The sequence below is a fragment of the Poromitra crassiceps genome (assembly GCF_964638095.1).
Source record: "Poromitra crassiceps genome assembly, chromosome: 23".
Classification (NCBI taxonomy): domain Eukaryota; kingdom Metazoa; phylum Chordata; class Actinopteri; order Beryciformes; family Melamphaidae; genus Poromitra; species Poromitra crassiceps.
In genome coordinates, this window is record NC_139639.1 from 1,040,769 (window position 1) to 1,061,567 (window position 20,799).

Consider the following 20,799-nt stretch of genomic DNA (forward strand, 5'->3'; position numbering starts at 1 on the left):
CACCACTCAAAAGACATTCTTTTGGCTTTTTGTTGTTCTTTTTCTTGATTTCGGTGCCTCATCCACCCTCGCTCCGCCTCTCCCCCTCTACCCATCAACACCACAACCACCTTTGGTTTCCATGGACAGAGTGACGACACAAAGCAGGGGGCTGCAGGTGTGGGGGCAAAGGGGGGGGAGGTGTTAAGGAAGTCTGCTTAGTTGTACATGGCAGTCGCTTGCACTGGAGAGAGACAGATAGACTGAGTCACTGTTCCCTGACTTCCAGTAGAGGGGAACAGGAAACCAAGTTTCTGGCTGGTCTTTTGTGTTCTGTGTCTTTGAGTCAGACATGCTTCGCTGTGGGTACAGTATTTGTTCTTCAAAGACAATGAGAAGTTAACCCCCCACCCCCCAGCCAACCCAAGGTCTACTAAAACAAATGAGACAATTGTCTTCCTCTTTTGGACTACTTTTGACTTTTATGAAGAAAGTGAGGAAGTGATGAATGAACGTAACAACACAACAAATCTTGTAAGACGTCATGCCAAACGTACACAGGGATAAATACACAGGCACTAAGCTATTTTATTTTTTTGTTTATGATGCTATCATTTATTTAGGTCCGTACATGGAAGTAAAGACGATAGTGAATCATGGTAAATAGCAGAGCAGTATAAGCAAAATGATATAAATTCAGAAAAGAGCAGAGAGGACCTGTGTGTGATTTTCAGCAGGAAACTTTAAATGTAGCAGACATTTTGAGTCTATCATTACTATTGTATACTTAATTGCAACCCTTTCAACTGCTGTTGCACGGCCCATTAAATTGTTCTCAACAGGCAGTCGTTTCGGATAAAGAATAAGATTATAATGCACTGCAACTTGATTGCTGACAGTACATATTATTTTCAGGCTTTTAATATGTTGAGGGTTATTTTTCCACTTTAATAACCCTCACCTTAACTATTATATTGTCAGCAACAAAACTGAACGAGGGTCAGTGTAGTGGAGTACAGTACAGTACAGTACAGTACAGTGAAGGAATTACATCCAAGGCATGGGATGTGCACATGGTGCCTCCTGGTGTTGATTGGTGGAATTGAAGTTCTGGAATTGGAGGCAAAATAACTTGCATTGTTTTGCATACTATATGGAAAACACATACAAAACATATAGTTTTGCTGTCGGACTATATCAGTTATGTTTCACTTTTGTTGCTCCTTTGTTTATGTTTTTGTTTAATGATGGGTTTTTTTTAAATCCAAACTTAGTAATGTTTGTGCATTCTTGATATTTTTGGCACCTATTTTATCAGTTTGCCTTCAAGTTGAGCACTTTAGAGTTTTGCTCATAGCCAGTAGTACCCATACTGCTTTTTAAGGGCTTGAGACAAAACGTGAACACATTGGAGGATGTTGACTGAGAAACAATTAGTCATTGGCTGTAATGCAACCAGCACAGACATACCCATCCCTCAGACTGTGTAACTCTGAGGGATACGAGACAACGATACACTAAGTGTATCAGTAATGTACAATACACTCTCTGTTCACATCCATTGTTGTTACTGTCTAATATGTCGAAAATTATTGGTAAGATACACATACATTATTTGATTAGTAAGCAACAGTACATTGTAAGAATTTCAGAAATATGCTAAGATGCCAGCAGCATCCTAACTGTCAATCAGGAGTTTACAAAGAGACAGTTTCCTGTGCCAGACTTTTGTCACCTTTTTCCTCTGTCATTGATCAATATTTTGCTCTTCACAGGGACATAGCCAATGACAAAACAAGTGCCAAGCAAGCATGACACAACCCGTACTGTAATTTCCATTTTGCCACTGGCTACTTTCCATCAGTGACTGATAAAGTTGGTTGATTGTAGCACGCTGTGTGCCAATCTGACCCATAGTCTCTCTCTCTCTCTCTCTCTTTTTCTAACACCTCTCCAAACAATAACTGAAAACTGAAATTGTCTTAAAACAGTGATGTTTTTGTGTGTGTGTGTGTGAGTGAATTGACTGGGTGGACTTTTTTGATGTATTTGCTAAGAAAAACCAAAGCACTTTGTATGGTACTTTTACAGTTCTGCACATCCAGTACAGTTGAACATGTGTAATAATGTGACTGTTTCACATAATCTGTCTTTCTGTTTGCATATGCCCTGATTACTACGGTTGATATAAATTGCACGGGCTGGACCACTGCAGCTCGTTAAAGGAGATCTTGGAGGGATTCAACTTTTTTTTACTCTACAAAATATATATATTTTGGTGAAATGCATGACATTGACTGCAAGATCCAAACAGTATGAAGTTTGTATAGAGTACTTACAAAACTTAGTCTGTGGACAAACATGTTTTATTTTATTACCATGAAGTAAATCACGTTTTAATGAGTGAAAGAGCTGCACATTTTTCTGGCGCCTTATTTGCAAACATAGGGTTTTCTTTGGTCGTACGTGTGTTAATTTACATGCTGGCCAAAGACTAGTGCCATCCTTTCTGTAGCCATAAAGAGCAGCAAACTCAAGGATGCCTTTCTACTCTCTACACTATGAACTAAGCTAACAACAGTCTAACCAGCATCACAACATACAAAGACTCAGTCTGTCTCTCTGCCTGTCACTGAGTGTTTTATTTTGTATATTTTCCTCACATTGCTTCATGTACAGTTTATTTATTATTTCTATATTGTCAGTCAGAAGCGAAACGATAACTTTTTCTTGGTCAGAGGCTTAGTACTTATGTTTTGCTAGCTATGTGAGAAAGCAAAATGGGACAGATTTAAACTATTACTCAACCTTTTTGCCACATTTTCACTTCATTTCTTTATGTCTTTAAATTACACTATACATATAGAAGCAAAAAAAAACTTTCAGGTTTTTCCAGGTATATAAAAAAAGTGTCAGAGATATTCCTCTGGATTTTCTGAAACATTTGTCTTTGCCTGTCTTCCTCTGTCTCCCCTCGTCTGGTCAGATCTCATATTCATAAAGGATCTTAAGAGTTCTGATCTGAGAGCTGGTTGGCTCATAAGTCATAGTCATATGGGCTCACCAGCCATCCTAGATCAGTATTTCTATTCTTAGAAGTTTTATGAATATGGGCCAAGAATTAAGATTCTGCAGCCTTGACAATCCAAACACTGCTGTTTAACTACGGGTGTGTTAGCTCTCTCTCTCTGACTAGAATTGTATGCCTGACTTTCCACCTTGCCAATAAAGGAAAAACTCTTGATGCTTTTGACATTCTGTGTTTTGTGCTTTTATTATTATTGCTGCGATCGCTGCGCTGCTGGCTCCTCCTGCACAAAGACAAATTCCTCATTTGTAACATGAGTACTCACTATGGCTATTAAAATGATCTTGAATCTTATCAAGATGCTCTGCTTCCAAGAGAATAATTTCTGTTTAATTTGTGTTGAGTGTTGAAAACAGCATATTTGTATTCTGACAAATTATTGAAATATTAATATGCATGTATTTTTCCATCTTTGAGCTGCATACACTAAGCTAATAAACTGTTTCGTAACTCGAAAGCAATAAGCATAACAATTCTTATTTTAATAATTGATCATACAAAAATCTCACTAAAATTATGCTATGGAATAAACTGCTTCAATATAGGTTCATGATTATTTTACAATTTACTAACTGATGAATTTCCTTTATCAATCATACAGAATTGGGGCTTATACATGCATGAATGCATGATTTATTTATAGATTTATAGATATTTATAAATAGATTGGTGGGCGGGGTTCTCCAAGAATGAGAGGACCTTCTTCTCTGGTTGGTTTCACACACTGCCAGTCATTCTTAAATTCTGTTTTGTACCCGCCTTCTCCGCGGCTGTCAATCAAGAGACGCACTGACTGAGCAGAGCTACTGCAGGTGCAAAGCTGGGCTCTAGGCACTAGGCTAGCCACACTGCAACGAAGCCGAGGATAAAACAGACATTTCATGGTAAGCTTGGGGCCGATTTGTTGGTGTGGGACAGGTGAAAAAAATAGCACTAGCAACGGAGGGTATGTGAATAATCTATCGTTTATCAGATCCTAGATTTAGATAGCAAATTTAGCCGTAAATAACTGAAGAGTAACCTTCATTTGACATAGCTGGGATGCTTCTTAGCTAGCTGCTACTTATAATAACTGTTAACGTTATGCTATGCTAGCCAACAAGCAACATAGCAATGTTAGCCTAATTGCATGTCAGAGGGTAAACAGCTGCTATTGTATTGTTCCTTTTATTCTTTTAAACAATTGCGGCGCCCCTAACGTTGTTTGGGTTGTAAATAATGTACAGAACACCTTGCATTTTGCAGGATTTAGCACCAGCTAACGTGAGCTAGACGGCCAATTTCAGGCAGCTTGATATCAACTAGCAAGCTAGATAAGCCCCGCTAATGGTCAGTGATGTGGTTTCGATTCTGTGCTCTGGCTGGCTGGCGAATATAGCATGTCGTTATGTACAGAAACGGTTAAAAGACACAAAACCATTTTGCAGTTTGGTCGGTTGCAATGGATACGCCTTCTCTACTATGCCATATACAAACCAAATTCTAGTCAACCATATGTCCATTCATAATTGGTTGGCTAGCGCTATAGAAAGGTATCTTGCCTTCCCTGGATGGGATGGGCAGTTTAGCTGATGCTTAGCCTGCTAAGCCCTGCTGCTTCCGTCCTCTTATCTCATGTTATCTCATGGTGTCTGTCCATTCCTTGTCTGTCCCGTGTTGTAGACAGTTGTAATATTTGGAAACACTGTCAAGAATCTTGACTGAAGATAGCATTGAGAATCTTGACTGAAGATAGCATTGAGAATCTTGACTGAAGATAGCATTGAGAATCTCGACTGAAGGTAGCATTGAGAGTGCCTCAGATGTAACGTTACTCTATGTATCACTATAATACCCAGATACATACTGTACATAGTAGTAAATATATGTGTATGTCTCTCTGGGTATTGGCTGACACAGCATCTTGGTAAATGACCACATCATTGCTATTATGATTGAGCTATGACAGGCTAACAATTTGACTGCATCATAGGTTAAGAGAAGGCGTATTGGGTTGTTAGAGTCTCGTGGTCTTGCTGACTTGCTCAGAGATGCTGATGTGTTAATGAGTGACAGCTAAAACCTAAAAGACAAGATATGTCTTTGCCTGTCATAAATAATGTATTTGATGAATTCACATACACAAGCTAGAACAAGCCAGTAGGAAATCAGAAAGCAATCAGTTCAGGAAATGTTCATGTGAGAGTTACCTGGCCCGACATAGGCCTACTCCCTACTAAGCAAGCTTACACCTTATTGTTCCTCAAATGTCCAGAAGGAGAAAGCTCACCTCAGAGATTTGAACCTTGTTTCTTTGCTGAAGAGCATATAATAACAATACAAAGGGATAGGTGCATTCCATTTTCAGGGGGTCAGAGCAGAGGTTTCCCTTTTTTAAGGCTTTCATGCCTGACTGAATGTGGTCAGAATCGGACAGTATGTCAATCATATGATCTTTCATTTGAATCAAGCAATCAATCAATATGCCCAGGTAAAAGTCTCTCTTCCAGAGACCGATGAAAACAAATGTTTGCTATCTACGCAAAATTCTGCGGACTGCAGTGCAAACTTGAGTAATAAGGATGAGTTGATCTTATATCTTTAGATCATAAAAACCCAATAAACAAATTTGAATAATAATATCTTAGATCATATAGACTATCCTAAGCCAGTCCAGTAATAATAGGCTATGTACAAACTGTGACGAGGCAGCAGGATCATACATTTTTCTTCTGACATTAATATTATTCATCTGCGCCGCCAATCAAGAAAAGTTTCAGACAGTGACATCAGCCAGTTGCTTGAGGAAATGCACCTATTGTATGCTGTGACTACTGTACTGTATTATGTAACGGGAGAGATTAAATGCACAGTCATGGGCACACACAGGCTGAGGCTACCTGAAGCCCAGCATTTTTTTTAGTAAGTGCTGGGTGGTGGTGCAATTACTACTAGTGCAGGTTTCACTGTTAAAACTAGATTATCTGTCACACTTTTACAAATACGTGTGAATTCTAATTTATTCCTGAAGCACCTCCTTATGCCTAATTAATTAATATGTCATCTCCGTCCCTCCAAAGATGGCGTCAGCAAATGCAACATACGGACAGAAGGAGTCCTCGGACCAGAACTTTGACTACATGTTCAAGATCCTGATCATCGGCAACAGCAGTGTGGGGAAGACTTCCTTCCTGTTCCGCTACGCCGACGACTCGTTCACGCCGGCCTTCGTCAGCACGGTGGGCATCGACTTCAAGGTCAAGACCATCTACAGGAACGACAAGAGGATAAAGCTGCAGATCTGGGTGAGAGGAACTGAAACACAAACGCACAGAGGTCATCATCACGTAGAGATGATCTCCGGAGGGTCCGAGGCAAAGCGAGGAATTTTCACTATTATTTCACTCGCTGCAACTCAGAAAGCCTCCTCCCTGCTGAAGTGCTCTTGAGGGAGAACGAATGAATGAAGACTGAATCACTATCATCCCCGGAGGTGCTGTAGTTGTCCGTGACCTCTGACCTCTTCTGTGGAGTGGGGGGACACAGCAGTCAATACATTATTGATCATTTCAAAGCCCCCCCTTACCTACCAATTAGTATAGACAAGCAATTCTATATCACACGTGACAACGAAAATCTTCTCAGACCTGGCATTATTTGAAATCTTTTCCAATTACTTTCTCTAAAACAATGTCATTGTACTCGTGCGTTTCCAGGCTCTCAGCACATACCGTACACTGAATTGGTATTCCACTGGAAAGATGTAGCGCCAAGATGTGTTCTAACAATCCTCTGCAGAGAGAAGAACTGCTGACCTCCGGTCACTCGCCAGGTCCCAAGTGTTCGATGGCAAATTATGAATGCGAGGCCGTATTCACAAAGCTTTTCCGTGAATGGGAGAAGAAGTGAATAGGACCACTTAAGCAATCACAATGAGCTCATTCACTGTGCGCACCCGCTGCTTCTTGGAGATGCTCTCTGAATGAATACAAACCCCTGGATTCCAATTTCCTTTTTTTAGACACTGTCACTATCTCCTATGCTCCCCTGCACACGTCCTCCTCATCACTGAGCTATATAAATGCTCCTCATAAGTGTCCTGACAGCTGTGTCTAGAGTGGCCAGGGGGGGGGGGAAAGCCACTATGAGGAAAGCTCTCTTCTGCTTCCTGGCTGTGTTCTCTCTCTCTCCTCCCTCCCTCCTCTCTCCCTCCCTCCCTCCTCTCTCCCTCCTTCCCTCCCTCCAAGCAATCTAGTCTGTTTAGTCCACAATGCATTCACGTCGCTCTGAAGACCCGCTGTGTGTGTACCTTTTGTTCATCAGCCAACCTGAGGATAGGGTCGGGTACCGAAGCCCGGTACCACTAATGGTACCGGACCGGTACCTTTTACAACTGATAACTTACCAGACTGAATTGCAACGCAGCTTTGCAGTAGGTGCCTCATTTCGGTGCCATGCCCGAGCTGCCGAGTGAAATATCCGTCCTCCAGTACTCCGAAATGAAATCCTCTTAATATTAAAAAAAAATCTTAAAAGTATCTGTTCAGGCACTGTTTAGGCACCAGGACCGTTTTAAAAGGATCATTTTAGCGCCGGTATCGGAAAAATACTAAACGATACCCATCCCTACCTGAGGATTATGCCCAGTGGTCTGTGAAAGTTGCTGCTGGGGGGGGGGTAGATGCTGATTGGCTAATGCTGCTTTAGCTCCATTTGTCTTAAACAGGAGCTTTGCAGGTGATATCATTGAACTGGGGTTCTTATCAGCCAACCCAGGTACAGCTAAACCTCTTTCACTGGATGCAAGCTTCATTTACTGACATGTTTACTGCCGGAAAGCTACCTAAAAGAAAATAGTTCCTACATGAAACTGCTCACAAATCTGTGGATTATCTTGAGTAACGGGGTCATGATTTCTGGAAAGAGACAATTCTGTTGAGTTTATCAAATGTATTTTTTTTTTGGCACTTTGAGCACCACAAGCCGAGTGCCATCCAGTGCCATTGCATTGGAGAGAAGGCAGAAACTCTGCGGCCGATATCTCCAAAACTCGGGCAACTAACACAAAACTATATAGATGGATAAATAGCACCACAGGTGAGAGGGAATATATGTATTTTGGATTTTAGGGTGAGCTGTTCCTTTTATACACAACATCTCCGTGCCTGCAGGTCACCCTCCCATAGGAATTTCTGCCTTTTCATGCTGCCTTCATCACATTTGGACTGAAGCCGTGTCTCTTATCATACATCACTATGATTAGCAGCTGTTGACCCGGGCTCCCCTCCAGTCTGCAGAAGCACCTTATCTTCGGTGTCATGGTGATACCCTTGAAGTGTACTAACATGCACCATAATAAAATCTGACCCTGGAGGGACCAACTGCAGTGCACCTCATTACATGATATGATGCTGTAGGAAGAATGCCTCGTACTCTCAGGAGTCTGGCTGTACGTAAAGCCCCAAACGCACAGGGAGCGTCTGACGCTCGCCTTTTCAAGTCCGCGCGTCAAACACGCACCAAGAGCGTTCTGACGCGCGTCAAACTGCCTTGACGCCCGTACTCTGAACCGGTTTCGATTTTGGAGCGTCAAATGAGGTTCCAGCAGCGACCAAAGCGCTCTGAACTCCACCCCCCCCCACCACCTCCCTCTCTGCCCACTTTCATCCACTTCTGTCTCGATATGCTCCTTAAACAAATCTCACTGCAGTTTAAATAGGCCCTACAGCAAGCATGTAAATACGCTACACTATAGAAAGACTGTCTGAAGTGAGGATAATGTTCTAAACGCATCGGCTAGCAAAATATTAGAGCCCGACCGATACTGGATTTTTGAGGCCGATACCGATATTATGGAGTAAAAAAATTCCGATATCGATATATTGGTTTTTAATATACTTCTATAATACAGTTCCTGGCTCATGGTTTCATTCATTTGGTTTATCTAAGTTGTTATAATTATCATATAGCAGATGAGGAGTGGTTAAAATTCCATTCTCTAACAATCCCTCAAATATCAAACACTTGACAAAGATATGACTTGACATGACTTGAGATATGTAATGTAGGCAGGATATTTTACAGCTTATCAATAAACTTTATTGTCCAAAATGACATCAATGCAATGAAACAGTCAACTGAACTGGGGATTTAATCATTATAAATAACTAGAAATACAAAAACACAAATAGAACAAATATAAAATATAACTTAAATTAAGAAAAAAGATCAAATATACACAACATGTTGTCTATGACTTAAAAAAGACAAAATAAAAAAATATCGGCCAACATATCGGCCGATACCGATATATCGGTTATCGGCCAATATCGGCCGATAATATCAGTGGACCGATATATCGGTCGGGCTCTAAAAATCTAGCCTATCCCTCTCTAATTATAATAATAACCAGAAATATCACACGTGAAGCGCGCTAATTTCTAGCTTTGCACGCTCATTCCTAGCACCGCGGCGGAACCCCTGGCCGCCTTATGAACGCAGTGAAATAATAATAACAAAATAACAGAGTCGTTTTAAAGTGAAGCTTTTCTATATGTGTGATTTGTCCAGGACACGGCCGGTCAGGAGCGCTACAGGACCATCACCACAGCCTACTACAGGGGAGCCATGGGCTTCATCCTCATGTATGACATCACCAACGAGGAGTCCTTCAACGCCGTACAAGACTGGTAAGGGCCGTGTGTGTGTGTGTGTGTGTGTGTGTGTGTGTGTGTCTGTGTGTGTGTGTGTGTGTGTTGGGTGTAATATGTTCAGGTAGGTGTGTAGTGTAGGTGTCCATATTTGTATATGACTGACTGACTACTGGCAGTTTTGAAATAAAAGTATTGAAATAAAGGTGTATTTGCATAATAACAGATTGCTACAAATTTCTATAGCTCTATTAGGCCATATTATCAAATGCAAAGAGCCAACCCTGACCTCCAATGGGGGGTTTGATGACAGGACATATCAGGACAGGACATATCGTAGAAAAATGTTCAGGCCTGCTGGAGGGATTTCGAAACGTACCCCACCCGCTACGGTGGGGGCCCTCGCTGGCGACGCTAAACTTTTAGCTAACCTGTTCGCATCTGTGTTCGCAATGGCATCCCAAGTATCATCATAGTATTATGGGATGTGCGTTTCCCAGACAATGACACACGTTGACACGTTTTGGAACAGCGCTGCACGCTGGCACGATGCTCCTAAAAGCAAAATGCTTATTGTTTTGAATGATTTGGCATCTTCTGTTGCATTGTAATAATATGCCATAAAGGTTTATTGAAATTTTGGGGAGAGCAGGGGGGGGGGGGGGGGGGGGGGTCTGGCCTGGCGGGGGCGTCGTTGGCCTAGCGGGCGTGCCAGGCCTGTAGGATAGTAGGGGAAACACTGCTGTGAATTCTTGAACACCTTGCAGTACTGGACAGAAGAGTAGAGTGGCGTAGAGAGTACTGTAGGAGACTGATGCTTATCCCTCCTGCTGAAGTGTCCTTGAGCAAGACACTAAGTCTCCATTAGTTGACCCTGCAGACCTCCCTGTAGGGGGGGGGGGGGGGGTGTAAAGAGAATTATTCTACAGGGATCAATAAAGTATCACATTATCATAATCATCTTGGGAAGGGACAGTGGCACTTTTATGGACCTTGAGACAAGATGTTCTATTTGTGCCGTTGTTATAGTACAATTTGGCTTGGATTGCTTTCTTGCTGTCTGTAGTCTTAATAAAACACTAGCTCTTTATTACCTCTCAAGGGCTATTCTTGAAAAAAAATCTGAATGTGTAATAACATTTCCATATTGTAGTTAAATGATCCTCACTGAAGTGTTTGTTATATTTTAAATTCTCATGAAAGTCCTCCTGGTGTAGCATATCAAGCGCTCCCATATTATGTGGGACCAATCACAGCCTTTAAATGCACAATGTGAACCAATGTGCCCTAAACAATCACAATCGTCTTGGGCGGGGCTAAGACCTGCGATAGCGTTGGAGGGAGCTTGTTTTGGTGTCACCAAATTGCTAAATCCCAGCAAAAATAAATAAATAAATAAATCACCACATAAAACAGTTAAAAAAAAATGTCTACATGTAAAACTTTGAATTCTCAGCATGTAGGTTGCTAGCTCAGAGGTTGTTGTTTCACGTTGCGAAAACTACTTTAGTAGCTAAGAAATTCAGTTCACTGGTGGAATTTGGAAGTTTCTGTCGCTGGGGTTAACATAATGCTAGTTTGATTACAATGCAAGTATGATGAACTGTATAAAGTAATGTGTGTCTGCCGGCAGGTCGACTCAGATCAAGACGTACTCATGGGACAACGCCCAGGTCCTGCTGGTGGGGAACAAGTGTGACATGGACGATGAGCGAGTGGTGGCCGCAGACCGGGGCAGGCAGCTGTCTGACCAGCTGGGTAAGTGGAGTCGGACTCGTCACGTGGGGGCTTTTAGAGGGGGGCGGGGTGGACATGGGGGCACCAGCGGGCCCAGGTGAACCGTCTATCTGTAACTCAGGGGGATTTCTATCCAGCTCTCTGAGCCCAACCTTTCCGGTCCAAATCTTTCTGGCTCGCATTGCGATCGGACCTCAGCCAGAGTCAGCCAGGTGTAAATGCCATCCGTACAGTGTGTACGCATTTGTGGGAAAGTACCGCCCACAGGTTAGAAAGGCCATGGCTCATTGTGAAGTGTGCCAGCATGGAGTCCAGCATGCACCGCTCCACACCAGGCACTGCTCCTCTTCCTCCTCTGTAGTGAAGGAGTCACTTCAGCCACACCGCTCCTCTTCCTCCTCTGTAGTGAAGGAGTCACTTTAGCCACACCGCTCCTCTTCCTCCTCTGTAGTGAAGGAGTCACTTCAGCCACACCGCTCCTCTTCCTCCTCTGTAGTGAAGGAGTCACTTCAGCCACACCGCTCCTCTTCCTCCTCTGTAGTGAAGGAGTCACTTTAGCCACACCGCGCCAGACAAGACAATGCCGGTGACAGAGGAGGATGGTATATGCCATGTTTGCTGCTGTCGCTGCATTCTCTTGCTGGCTCTCTCCACTCTGTCATCTGCTCCTCTTGTTGCAAGGTGTGTGTCGAATACATGTTGCCCGGGGAGCGAAGAAACATCTCAGATTTGTGTGTGCAGACATCATCGGATGATAAGAAGCGGCACATTGAAATACCCAAGTTCGACCTCTCTCTTTCTCTCGTCCTCGTCCTTTCCTCCGCAGGCTTCGAATACTTTGAGACGAGCGCCAAGGACAACATCAACGTGAAGCAGACGTTCGAGCGGCTGGTGGACATCATCTGTGAGAGGATGTCGGAGAGCCTGGACAACGCCGACCCCACCGTCAGCGGAGCCAAGCAGGGCCCACAGCTCAGCGAGCAGCCCCAGAGGTCCACCCAGGACTGTGCTTGCTAAACGCACGTGCGCGCACACTCACACACACACACACACACACACACACACACACACACACACACACACACACCACACAAACACACCACACCACACACCCACTTACACACAGAGTACAGACACACTGTCTGCTTAGCCTAACATTTACTCTCATTTTCAGTCCTTGATTGATCTGTTCTGTTTGTTTTTTTATCTGTCTCTCTCTTTCTCTGATGCACATACACAACTTTCTCTCCATAACACTTGGACACTGCCATACACAGACACATAAACGGGCTGCGCGTTGATTCTCTACCCCTCTCGCTACACCAAATGCACTATCCACCTCTGCAGGCCATCCCCACAGATTCTCTGTTTTAAGGGTAATATTGTTTTGCCTTTTATTAGACAAGACAGTAGATAGACAGGAAAGGTAGGGAGGGAGAGGGGATGACGTGTGGCAAAGACCATGGGTCTTTCGGGTTCGGGCACTCGGTACGGCTTTCGAAACCCAGTACCGCGCTAAACCGGTCACACCAGAAGTACTCTCTTTTCCTCAGCTGCCCTCCCCCCCGCTCACAACTTGCATTGACTGAAACCAACGCTGCAGCATAGCTTCGGCGTGGCGTGTCGTGCGGCTGGTGTGAACGGTCTCGCCTGTTAACAAGGATGCCGCAATGAAACTGCCGTAGCGCTGCGTAGCTTCGGCGTGGCTTTGGCGTACGGTGTGAACGAGGGCTAAGCCTTTGTGGGACGCGCTCTACCCGGTGAGCCGGATTTGGCATTTTCATATTTGCTTCAGCGACAGCGTGCGTGGAGCTTTTATTTTCACCAAGACATGGCCTTTTGAAATTCAGTAATACAGCAGATATGTGCAAGTGCTAAGTTGGTCAGAGGGGTGAAGATCTTTAAGAACTGCCATCCATCTTTCACACTTATACATACATACATACACACACACACACACACACACACACACACACACACACACACACACACACACACACACACACACACAGAGCTCCGACCCCCAACTCACGCTCTGCTTTCCAGACCAGAGGAAACTTTTTTTGTCAACAGTACATCTTAGAAAATTGTAAAAGGCCAGTCGAGGTGTTTTACGCTGAGAAAGTTCAAACAAAGGGACATTCCAAACCTCTAGCCTCAAACCTAAACGGATACAAATCATTTGATCGTTTTGCTTTTTGTCCCATTTGAAAATGTGTGTTGCTGTGGATAGACTTGCTGTTTTTAAAGTTCTTTGAGTTGGTTGGGTGTGTTTGGTTTACTCACCTGTCCGTCCCGGTGTTGTTGATTGAGTCTCTACAGATATTACGGTCCACGTTTTGGTGTTAAAGGGTCATTTCCAAGTTGGTCTTTCTTTTGCATAAATTTGGAACGCAAACATAGTAAAGTCATGCATATCGATTAATTTATCTATCATTAAGTTATATATTTATTGATTATAGAGGAATAAATATTCATAAAATGTTGCTTCCTTCCTGGATTTGTTTTCTACTTTTTTGTTATTAGGGTAGTATTTTTTTTTTAAGTACACATGACTAAATGGTTATGGGATGTCTTTCACCACAAGAAGAGTATGTATAAATGTTTAAAAATACTATATGCATTTTAAAATGCATATATATATATATATTATAAATGGATATTGATGACAAGGATTTACGTATTCCTACGCTTCCTGTGCTTTGTGAGAGGTGCATGTCGATGTTTTTGACCAAGGCTGAAGCTGATTGGATGGTTGTTTGTATGAGGCTGGCTGATTGGATGGTTGTTTGTATGAGCTGTTGCAAACCTAATCTGTCCGATCGTTTCAGAGCTGAATGGTAGCAAGTGGGGCTAAAAGGTTTCCAATGTTAGCCATAGCCTCATCTCACCATACTAACTCACACTCACTATGGCTGAACTGCTGCATACAGTGTGCAACACACATACACACGACACATAGACACACTCAGTAATAAAAGGCACGTGATTCAGTGAATGCACCCATACACTGCCATTTCCATCCACTTCCAGGTAGTGTCCTATGCCATGGTAGATACTGTTTTTCTCTACATTTTGTGGGGAAAGTAACATTTTTAAGCATGTTAAACGTCATATGGTGTGAATTTTCGTTCTGTCTCTCTGATTCCAAAAATAAGGGAACCGTCTTCTCCTATATACACTACAAAACCTTCCAAAAGTCATGCATTCAGGGCATGTTAGAATATTTTTTATCACCTAAGTTATTTCAAAAATGTTTTAATAACTTATTTATGTTTTGAGATGGTGTTCTTAGATTATGGATTGCGAGCTGCACTCTATACTTTAAAGAGATGTTCGACAGTATTGTAGGGCTTTACCAGTGTATTTGTGTTTACACAGAGTACAAAGCTTAGGACGCTGTGTCTCCTGTCCCAAAGAGGAAAGTTAAACATTCCAGCAGCGTAAGAACTTCTGAACATGTCCAACGGTTTGTTCATCTTTTGAAATCGACTTAAGATTTGATACAACTACAGTGTCGTGTTTGAGATCATCGCAGAGCAATAGCAGCCCCCCGTCTCTCCCCTCACCTAAGTAGCAACGTGCAAAGAGTTTATCTGTATGTGGCTACGAGAGGTTGCAGTTCATTCTGAAGGTCTTAGGCAAATTGCCTAGTTTTCTTTCCAAAGAGGTCCCAACTCCCAATATCAAATATAGAGCCAAAAATGTCACCTTGGAAGAAGAGCGCTTTTCTAGACACATTTTTTCAGACTTGCACTGACTAAAAAGGCTGGTAGTAATGAAACGTAGAGAAGAAAAGCAATCGTGCGTATGCCTACACTGTGCAGTATAGCTTTCAAAAAGGGATGTGTTTTGGAAGTAAACCAGAATATCCTGAACACTTAAAAAAAAAAAAAAAAGTGATATTTTTACTGCATTGATTCACTTTTGACTTGTTTTTTTTTTCCATTCGTTATTTATTTATTGTGTTTTGCTACAGCTGTAAACTTGCCTATGACTTAGGAACATGTATCAATCTTGTTCGGCTCTCCTCTCCCTGTCATTCCCCTTGTAAATAAGGATTTTTCCACCCGTCGAGGTTTTAGTTGTGTGAATTGTGCTGTAATTCTGTAATGCCAGGTTTGCTAAAATGAGGAATCAATAAAAAACAAATTCTAAAAGCTGGCAATTCGTTGTGGTGTAAAAATCATTTCCAAGGGTCAGTGATCTAGAATGTGTTAAAGTAAGTGTTGCTGTGCCCACCAGAGGGCATAATATTCTAATATTTTCTCCCCACAATGGGCAGTTTGACCATCTATGGCTCGGTCCACGCTCTCATCAACCTCTGAGACCTCAGGCACCCAGAGCATTAAGGTGTCATCTATGTAAGAATGGATGAATTTAATGGTATGGGCGGACACTTTAATTCTGTCTTCTACTTTTGCAACCAGACCTTTGTATGCTGTACCGTCTCTGAACCTTCAGTCATCAGTGAGACAAGACGACACATCAGCTGTAGTAATGTAGTGAATTTAATAAATGTCTTTGAGACGTGAAAGTCCTTTACACATGGCTACATGGGGCTTCTCAGCACGTACGTACGCATACATTCATGATGGGTTGTGTGACAGAAAATGTACACCGAAGAAATACACAACAGCCACTACAATGAAAATACAACTGGTTACTGTACACACAAAAAAAGCTACAAGACATGCAACTGTTCATTTCTGCAAAAAAGAGGAGGAACGACAAGAATTAAGACCATTTTGTAAAATAAGACACATTATGTTTTAGTAAATAAAATATACATTTTTGTCATTGGTAAGTGCTTGTAAACAAGTAAGGCATTATATTACACAGTGGATGACAGCACTCTTTGACATCCTGGTGTTATTTTCCACTCTGTTGTTGAGATTGTCCAGCTTACACACAGGTAATGCTATCCTATTCCAGTCCATTGGATAGCTCACTTGCTAAATGGGTGTCTGCTGCATAACAATGGTTTGTAGCCAGATTTCCATGAAAACAAACGAGGCTGCAGCTTATACACCTGCCTCTCTGGGTTTACCCACGACTTTCCAATTGACTTGGAACTATCACCAAGGCCTATTCCCCTCCTACACAGTAAAATGCAAATAATAGTGTCTCTGTGTTTCTGGCAGTTACAATGGCCTCACATTAACTCTCATACATTTAAGGACAAATGGCTATTCCTTTTTACATTAGAAAGGTTCCCAATCTGCTTCAAATGACAGACCCATATCCTCAAAGCATGTAGCTCATCAGTTACAAAAGAGATCCATTGTAGAGTAATAATGGAATTTCCCTCCACTGCATTTTAATAAGCCTGGACTTGGTTTGGTAGAAGCTGGCATCCGTTACTGACATGGTTCATCACCTTCTGCTTGAGCTGGGCCACTTGCTCCCTGAGCACACTGGCCGTGGATGCCAGCTCGGTATTCTGCGTTTTCAGGGACTTGACCTTGTCCTCCAGACGAGAAATCCTCTCCAGTTTTCTCTTGCGGCATTTGGAGGCGGCTATCCTGTTGCGCAGCTTCTTGCGCTCCGCCTTGATGCGCTCCTGGTTGTCCATGTCAATAGGAGACAGCGGGGGACTGTCCCCGAAGCTCATGTCTGGTACCGTCTGGGGCTCGTCCTTCACCCCGCCGCCGTTGTGGTTCTGGTGGTTCTGGAGTCGTGACAGCGCCGCCGCAGCGGCCGCCTGTTGCTGCGCGCTGCTGGCCAGATGAGACGGCGGCGGCGGGAACGGGATGGTGTCCGTGGAGTAGTTGATGGTGGTGGTGCCCAGCGGGCTGGCGGCATAGCCGTTCAGAGTCGTGTAGACGGGGAGGTCGGACGTCTGGAGCCCGGCGGAGCCCACCGCGCTGGAGCCGTGCAGGAGCTCCAGTCGGTCCACCGACACGCTGCACGCCGCCTCGCTCAGCTGGTTCTGTTTGTGCAGATCCTCCAGCGCCTTGACGAAGCCCTCCGCGAACTCCTGCTCGTCGCTGGCCGACTTCGGGTAGAGGAACTGGGAGTTCGGGTTGGCGGAGGTGACCAGACCGTTGGACTGGATGATAAGGCGTTCAAGGTCCGGAGAGGCCAGCTTCAAGAGTCCCAAGTCCGGGGAGTTGAGGAGGCCGTCCGCGTCCCGGAGCGGGTTGGCTTTGAGCTGGTCGTCCAGGCTCAGGTTGATTTCCTTCTTCATCATGCTGCTCTGGTGGGAGTAGATGCTGGAGACCCTCGGAGTGTTGAGCGCGATGCCTGGGTAGAGGAGGGCTGTTTCCATTCTACACCCTCACATGAGGGAATGTGGAGCGTTACGCATGAACAAAGATTACCCAACAGTTACATCCAAGCAGGGGAGATCAGGTGATCCTAATTTCATCCGATCCCGCTTCCTTTTCCCACTGTTCTGTATAATCAAGCTGTATCAGTCGGTGACTTGAGCTGTTTTGCCTGAAGGCTACGGGTCTGTCTTTCCTGTTCAGATGCTATTGCCTTTTCCCGATGGCACGAGTGCTATGCGCAGCGCCAGCCCTCCGCTCGCTTTCTAGCCCTAAAAATTCCATTATGTCACTCCAGAGCGCGCAGATTGGCCCAAAATGACGTTGGTTTCCGGTTTAATTTAAATAAGGGGCCGAGTCGGTCTTTATTGCCATGGAGACTTTAGGTAAACTACAAACAGTGCAATGCATTGTGGTTTGATGTCATAGCATAAAAAAGCTCAGGGTCGCCAAAAGAGAGCAGAGACTGGGCGGGGAAGGTGTAGAGGCGAAGGCTAAAGGAAAGGAAGAATGGAAGAACAGGCCCTAGAAACACTTCTTCAACTCAGGCTAGGCCAGTCTGAGGAGGAACTTTGGACTTAGAATAGACTAGAATAGACTAGAATAGAATAGAATAGAAGTTACTGACCGTTTCATAGAATGGAATTGCCTAGATTCTACTTAGAAATCCTCAAACATTACAATACAGTACAATCCATGTGAAGTGTGGTGGCAGAACGTGGGCTGCACCACAGAATGGGAAAGATTTGATCCCATGTCAGTATCCACAAACCTCTACCGAATAAAAATCCTAAAATAGACGGGGAGGAATAATAGAATCAGTGGAATCTTGAGTGCTTCATTTATTTGGGTGACATAGATTCTATATGGGAATATTGAAATTATCCAACCAGAATAGAATGGAATAGAATATAATCCCAATTTGTTTTGGTATACTATATGCAGACAGTAATGTCCAATGAGCATGTCTCTAATCTATTTAATTGGCTGTTAATTAGCAACATAGCAACAAACATTACATGGTAATAGGAGTTGTCACCAAGGCTAATTCTGAAGTGAGAGTTGAGTGAGAGTTGAGACGGGTGCTGGAAGGTCTGAAAGTGGTTGTGGGGAAGACATCTGATATGAACTGGAAAAGGGAAGGAAACACTGAAAGGGGAATGAGGAAACCATGTATTTTACTTTCACTCATCTTTGTAGATGGAACAGGACACGGGGGACACATCCTTCAGTGGATGCTGAAGTACAAACAGGCTATGTTTCATGGCTTTAATGGTTTTGGCTGGTTCAGTCGCCCACGGCCTGTTTATCACTTCCAAAAGTAGGTATACATTAGTGTATATTATAATAATGATCATGAGAAACAAAACTAATTGTCGTAATTTTTTACTTATTTAGGCAATTTAACAAAATAATTCAACATTCAACAGCCTGCAACAATACATGCTCCAAGAAAAATATTTAATACGAAACGAGAGTACTAATAATTTATACACATATGAATATCTACTTTTGAAACACCCAGTGGAATATAATATAATAGAATAGAATAGAATAGAATAGAAAATCTATTCTCCACAATTCAAGATGCCTTCAACAGTAAAGCGTACAATGTGAATTACATAATGGTTTCCGGTTATTCTCTTTCTTCTTTAATGGTCTCTTGCTGTTTCTATGAATAGCCAATCACAGCAGGTTGGCAGGTAGATGAAGCAGCTTGTACTTCCTTATCCACCGCAGGGCCAAATGTGGCTTGCCAGGGCCAACTCGGTATAATGACAACATGAAATCAAAAGCACTATATATATATATTTTTTTTTACAATAGACCAGTTAGGAAATCATCTCTATTTGGAACAAGTTGTAAAAAGAAGAGAAATGTTTTGGGTGGATATTGAGAGACATACATAAGGAGTAAGCCCTGGTTAGCACTGTGGCCATGTGGTGGAAACTGGAATATTGTTATTCCACCCATAGAGAGAGGAGACGTCAGCAGGCCGTCTGCATCAGCACCAGGGAGCAGAGAGGGCATCATTAGTTTCCATGGCAACGGTGACATAGCGAGTGACGCAGGCGAGACAGGGAGGAAGGTGAATGGGTTGAGGGTGGGGAGGGGAGGCTTGTTGGAGCTGCAGTGCAGGTTGTGTGGGTGGGCAATGGGGGCGACAAGAAGCAGGAGAGGTTTGTGTGTGTGTGTGTGCATGCATAAAATACGAAAATCATGTGTGGTATAGACATTAAATAGAGGGGTATAGAAAGAGATGTTGATTTTGTACCACAGAAGCACTCAAGGATGATTCTATTTGAGAGATTCACCATTTCATATTCTTCCAGGAAAAAAATAAAAATAAACAAAATCTCCACCCATACTTTTATTAGGAGGGCCAGTTTAGTGCCACACTCTCAGGGTGCAGTGTCCAGAATGTGTGAGTCATTTCACAGCCCAGGGGTGTGGACCGCCGAGTGCACCGGCGGGGGGAAAAAAAAGAAACTGTTATGCCCTATGAAGATATCAGATTAGCTCTGCCTTCATGACAACAGTCAGTGTTCTAAGTCGACTGAGAAGTCGTTTTTTTTTAGTCTATAAATTTGTGTAATAGAGATTGTGTAAGACCAAATATCTCCCTCCACCCCCTCAGCCAGGGGAAGTGTCCTTTCACTTTATTTCTCCGGGGAGGGTTGAGGCTAGCCTGGCGTGTTCTTTCTCAGCGACACCACCCTGCGTCACACCCAGTTACACACATTCACACCTTGGAGCTGGCCAGTGCAGCCACAGTCTTCCACTGTTATGTCAGTAGCACCGCTCCTCCACCGGGGCAGCTGGGGGTGAAATGTTTACTCCAGGGCTCCTACTTGTTGAGGGAGGGGTGAGCAGTCTGTTTTTCATTCCTTTCCCCTTTAGTCTAGTGCAGATGCTTGGGTTCCTATTTAGCACACATAGGATTTTAATCTATCATATTCATATCTATGATTAATACAGTTGGATAAACAGAGCAGGCCAATTTCATCCTTCCCTCCCTGTTTGCCAAACCAGTTACTCAGCCAATTGGAGAGCTGCCTAGTGTAGCAGCAGGGTGAAGAGAGACACATGTTGACAT

At 43.3% G+C, this 20,799-nt stretch overlaps 1 protein-coding gene and 1 pseudogene across 2 annotated transcripts; one reads left to right on the forward strand and one right to left on the reverse strand.

Annotated features, from left to right (window-relative positions):
• The first annotated feature begins 3,854 nt into the window (after positions 1 to 3,854).
• LOC310796946 (ras-related protein Rab-3A-like) lies at positions 3,855 to 15,585 on the forward strand. The gene is made up of 5 exons (XM_083659200.1): positions 3,855 to 3,951; positions 6,127 to 6,351; positions 9,617 to 9,735; positions 11,330 to 11,454; positions 12,260 to 15,585. The coding sequence occupies exons 1-5, from the start codon at positions 3,949 to 3,951 to the stop codon at positions 12,448 to 12,450; spliced, it is 663 nt and encodes a 220-aa protein (XP_083515326.1). The 5' UTR covers positions 3,855 to 3,948; the 3' UTR covers positions 12,451 to 15,585.
• A 376-nt stretch (positions 15,586 to 15,961) lies between these two features.
• Positions 15,962 to 17,919, reverse strand: LOC310796939 (transcription factor JunD pseudogene; annotated as a pseudogene). The gene has a single exon. The product of its transcript is annotated as a transcription factor JunD pseudogene (transcript).
• Positions 17,920 to 20,799: the final 2,880 nt, after the last annotated feature.

What these genes read in the sequence shown, in the direction of transcription:
- LOC310796946 (XM_083659200.1), top strand. An exon ending in GGATAAAGCTGCAGATCTGG is followed by an intron (nt 6,352 to 9,616) that starts GTGAGAGGAACT and finishes TGATTTGTCCAG; the next exon opens with GACACGGCCGGTCAGGAGCG. An exon ending in TTCAACGCCGTACAAGACTG is followed by an intron (nt 9,736 to 11,329) that starts GTAAGGGCCGTG and finishes GTCTGCCGGCAG; the next exon opens with GTCGACTCAGATCAAGACGT.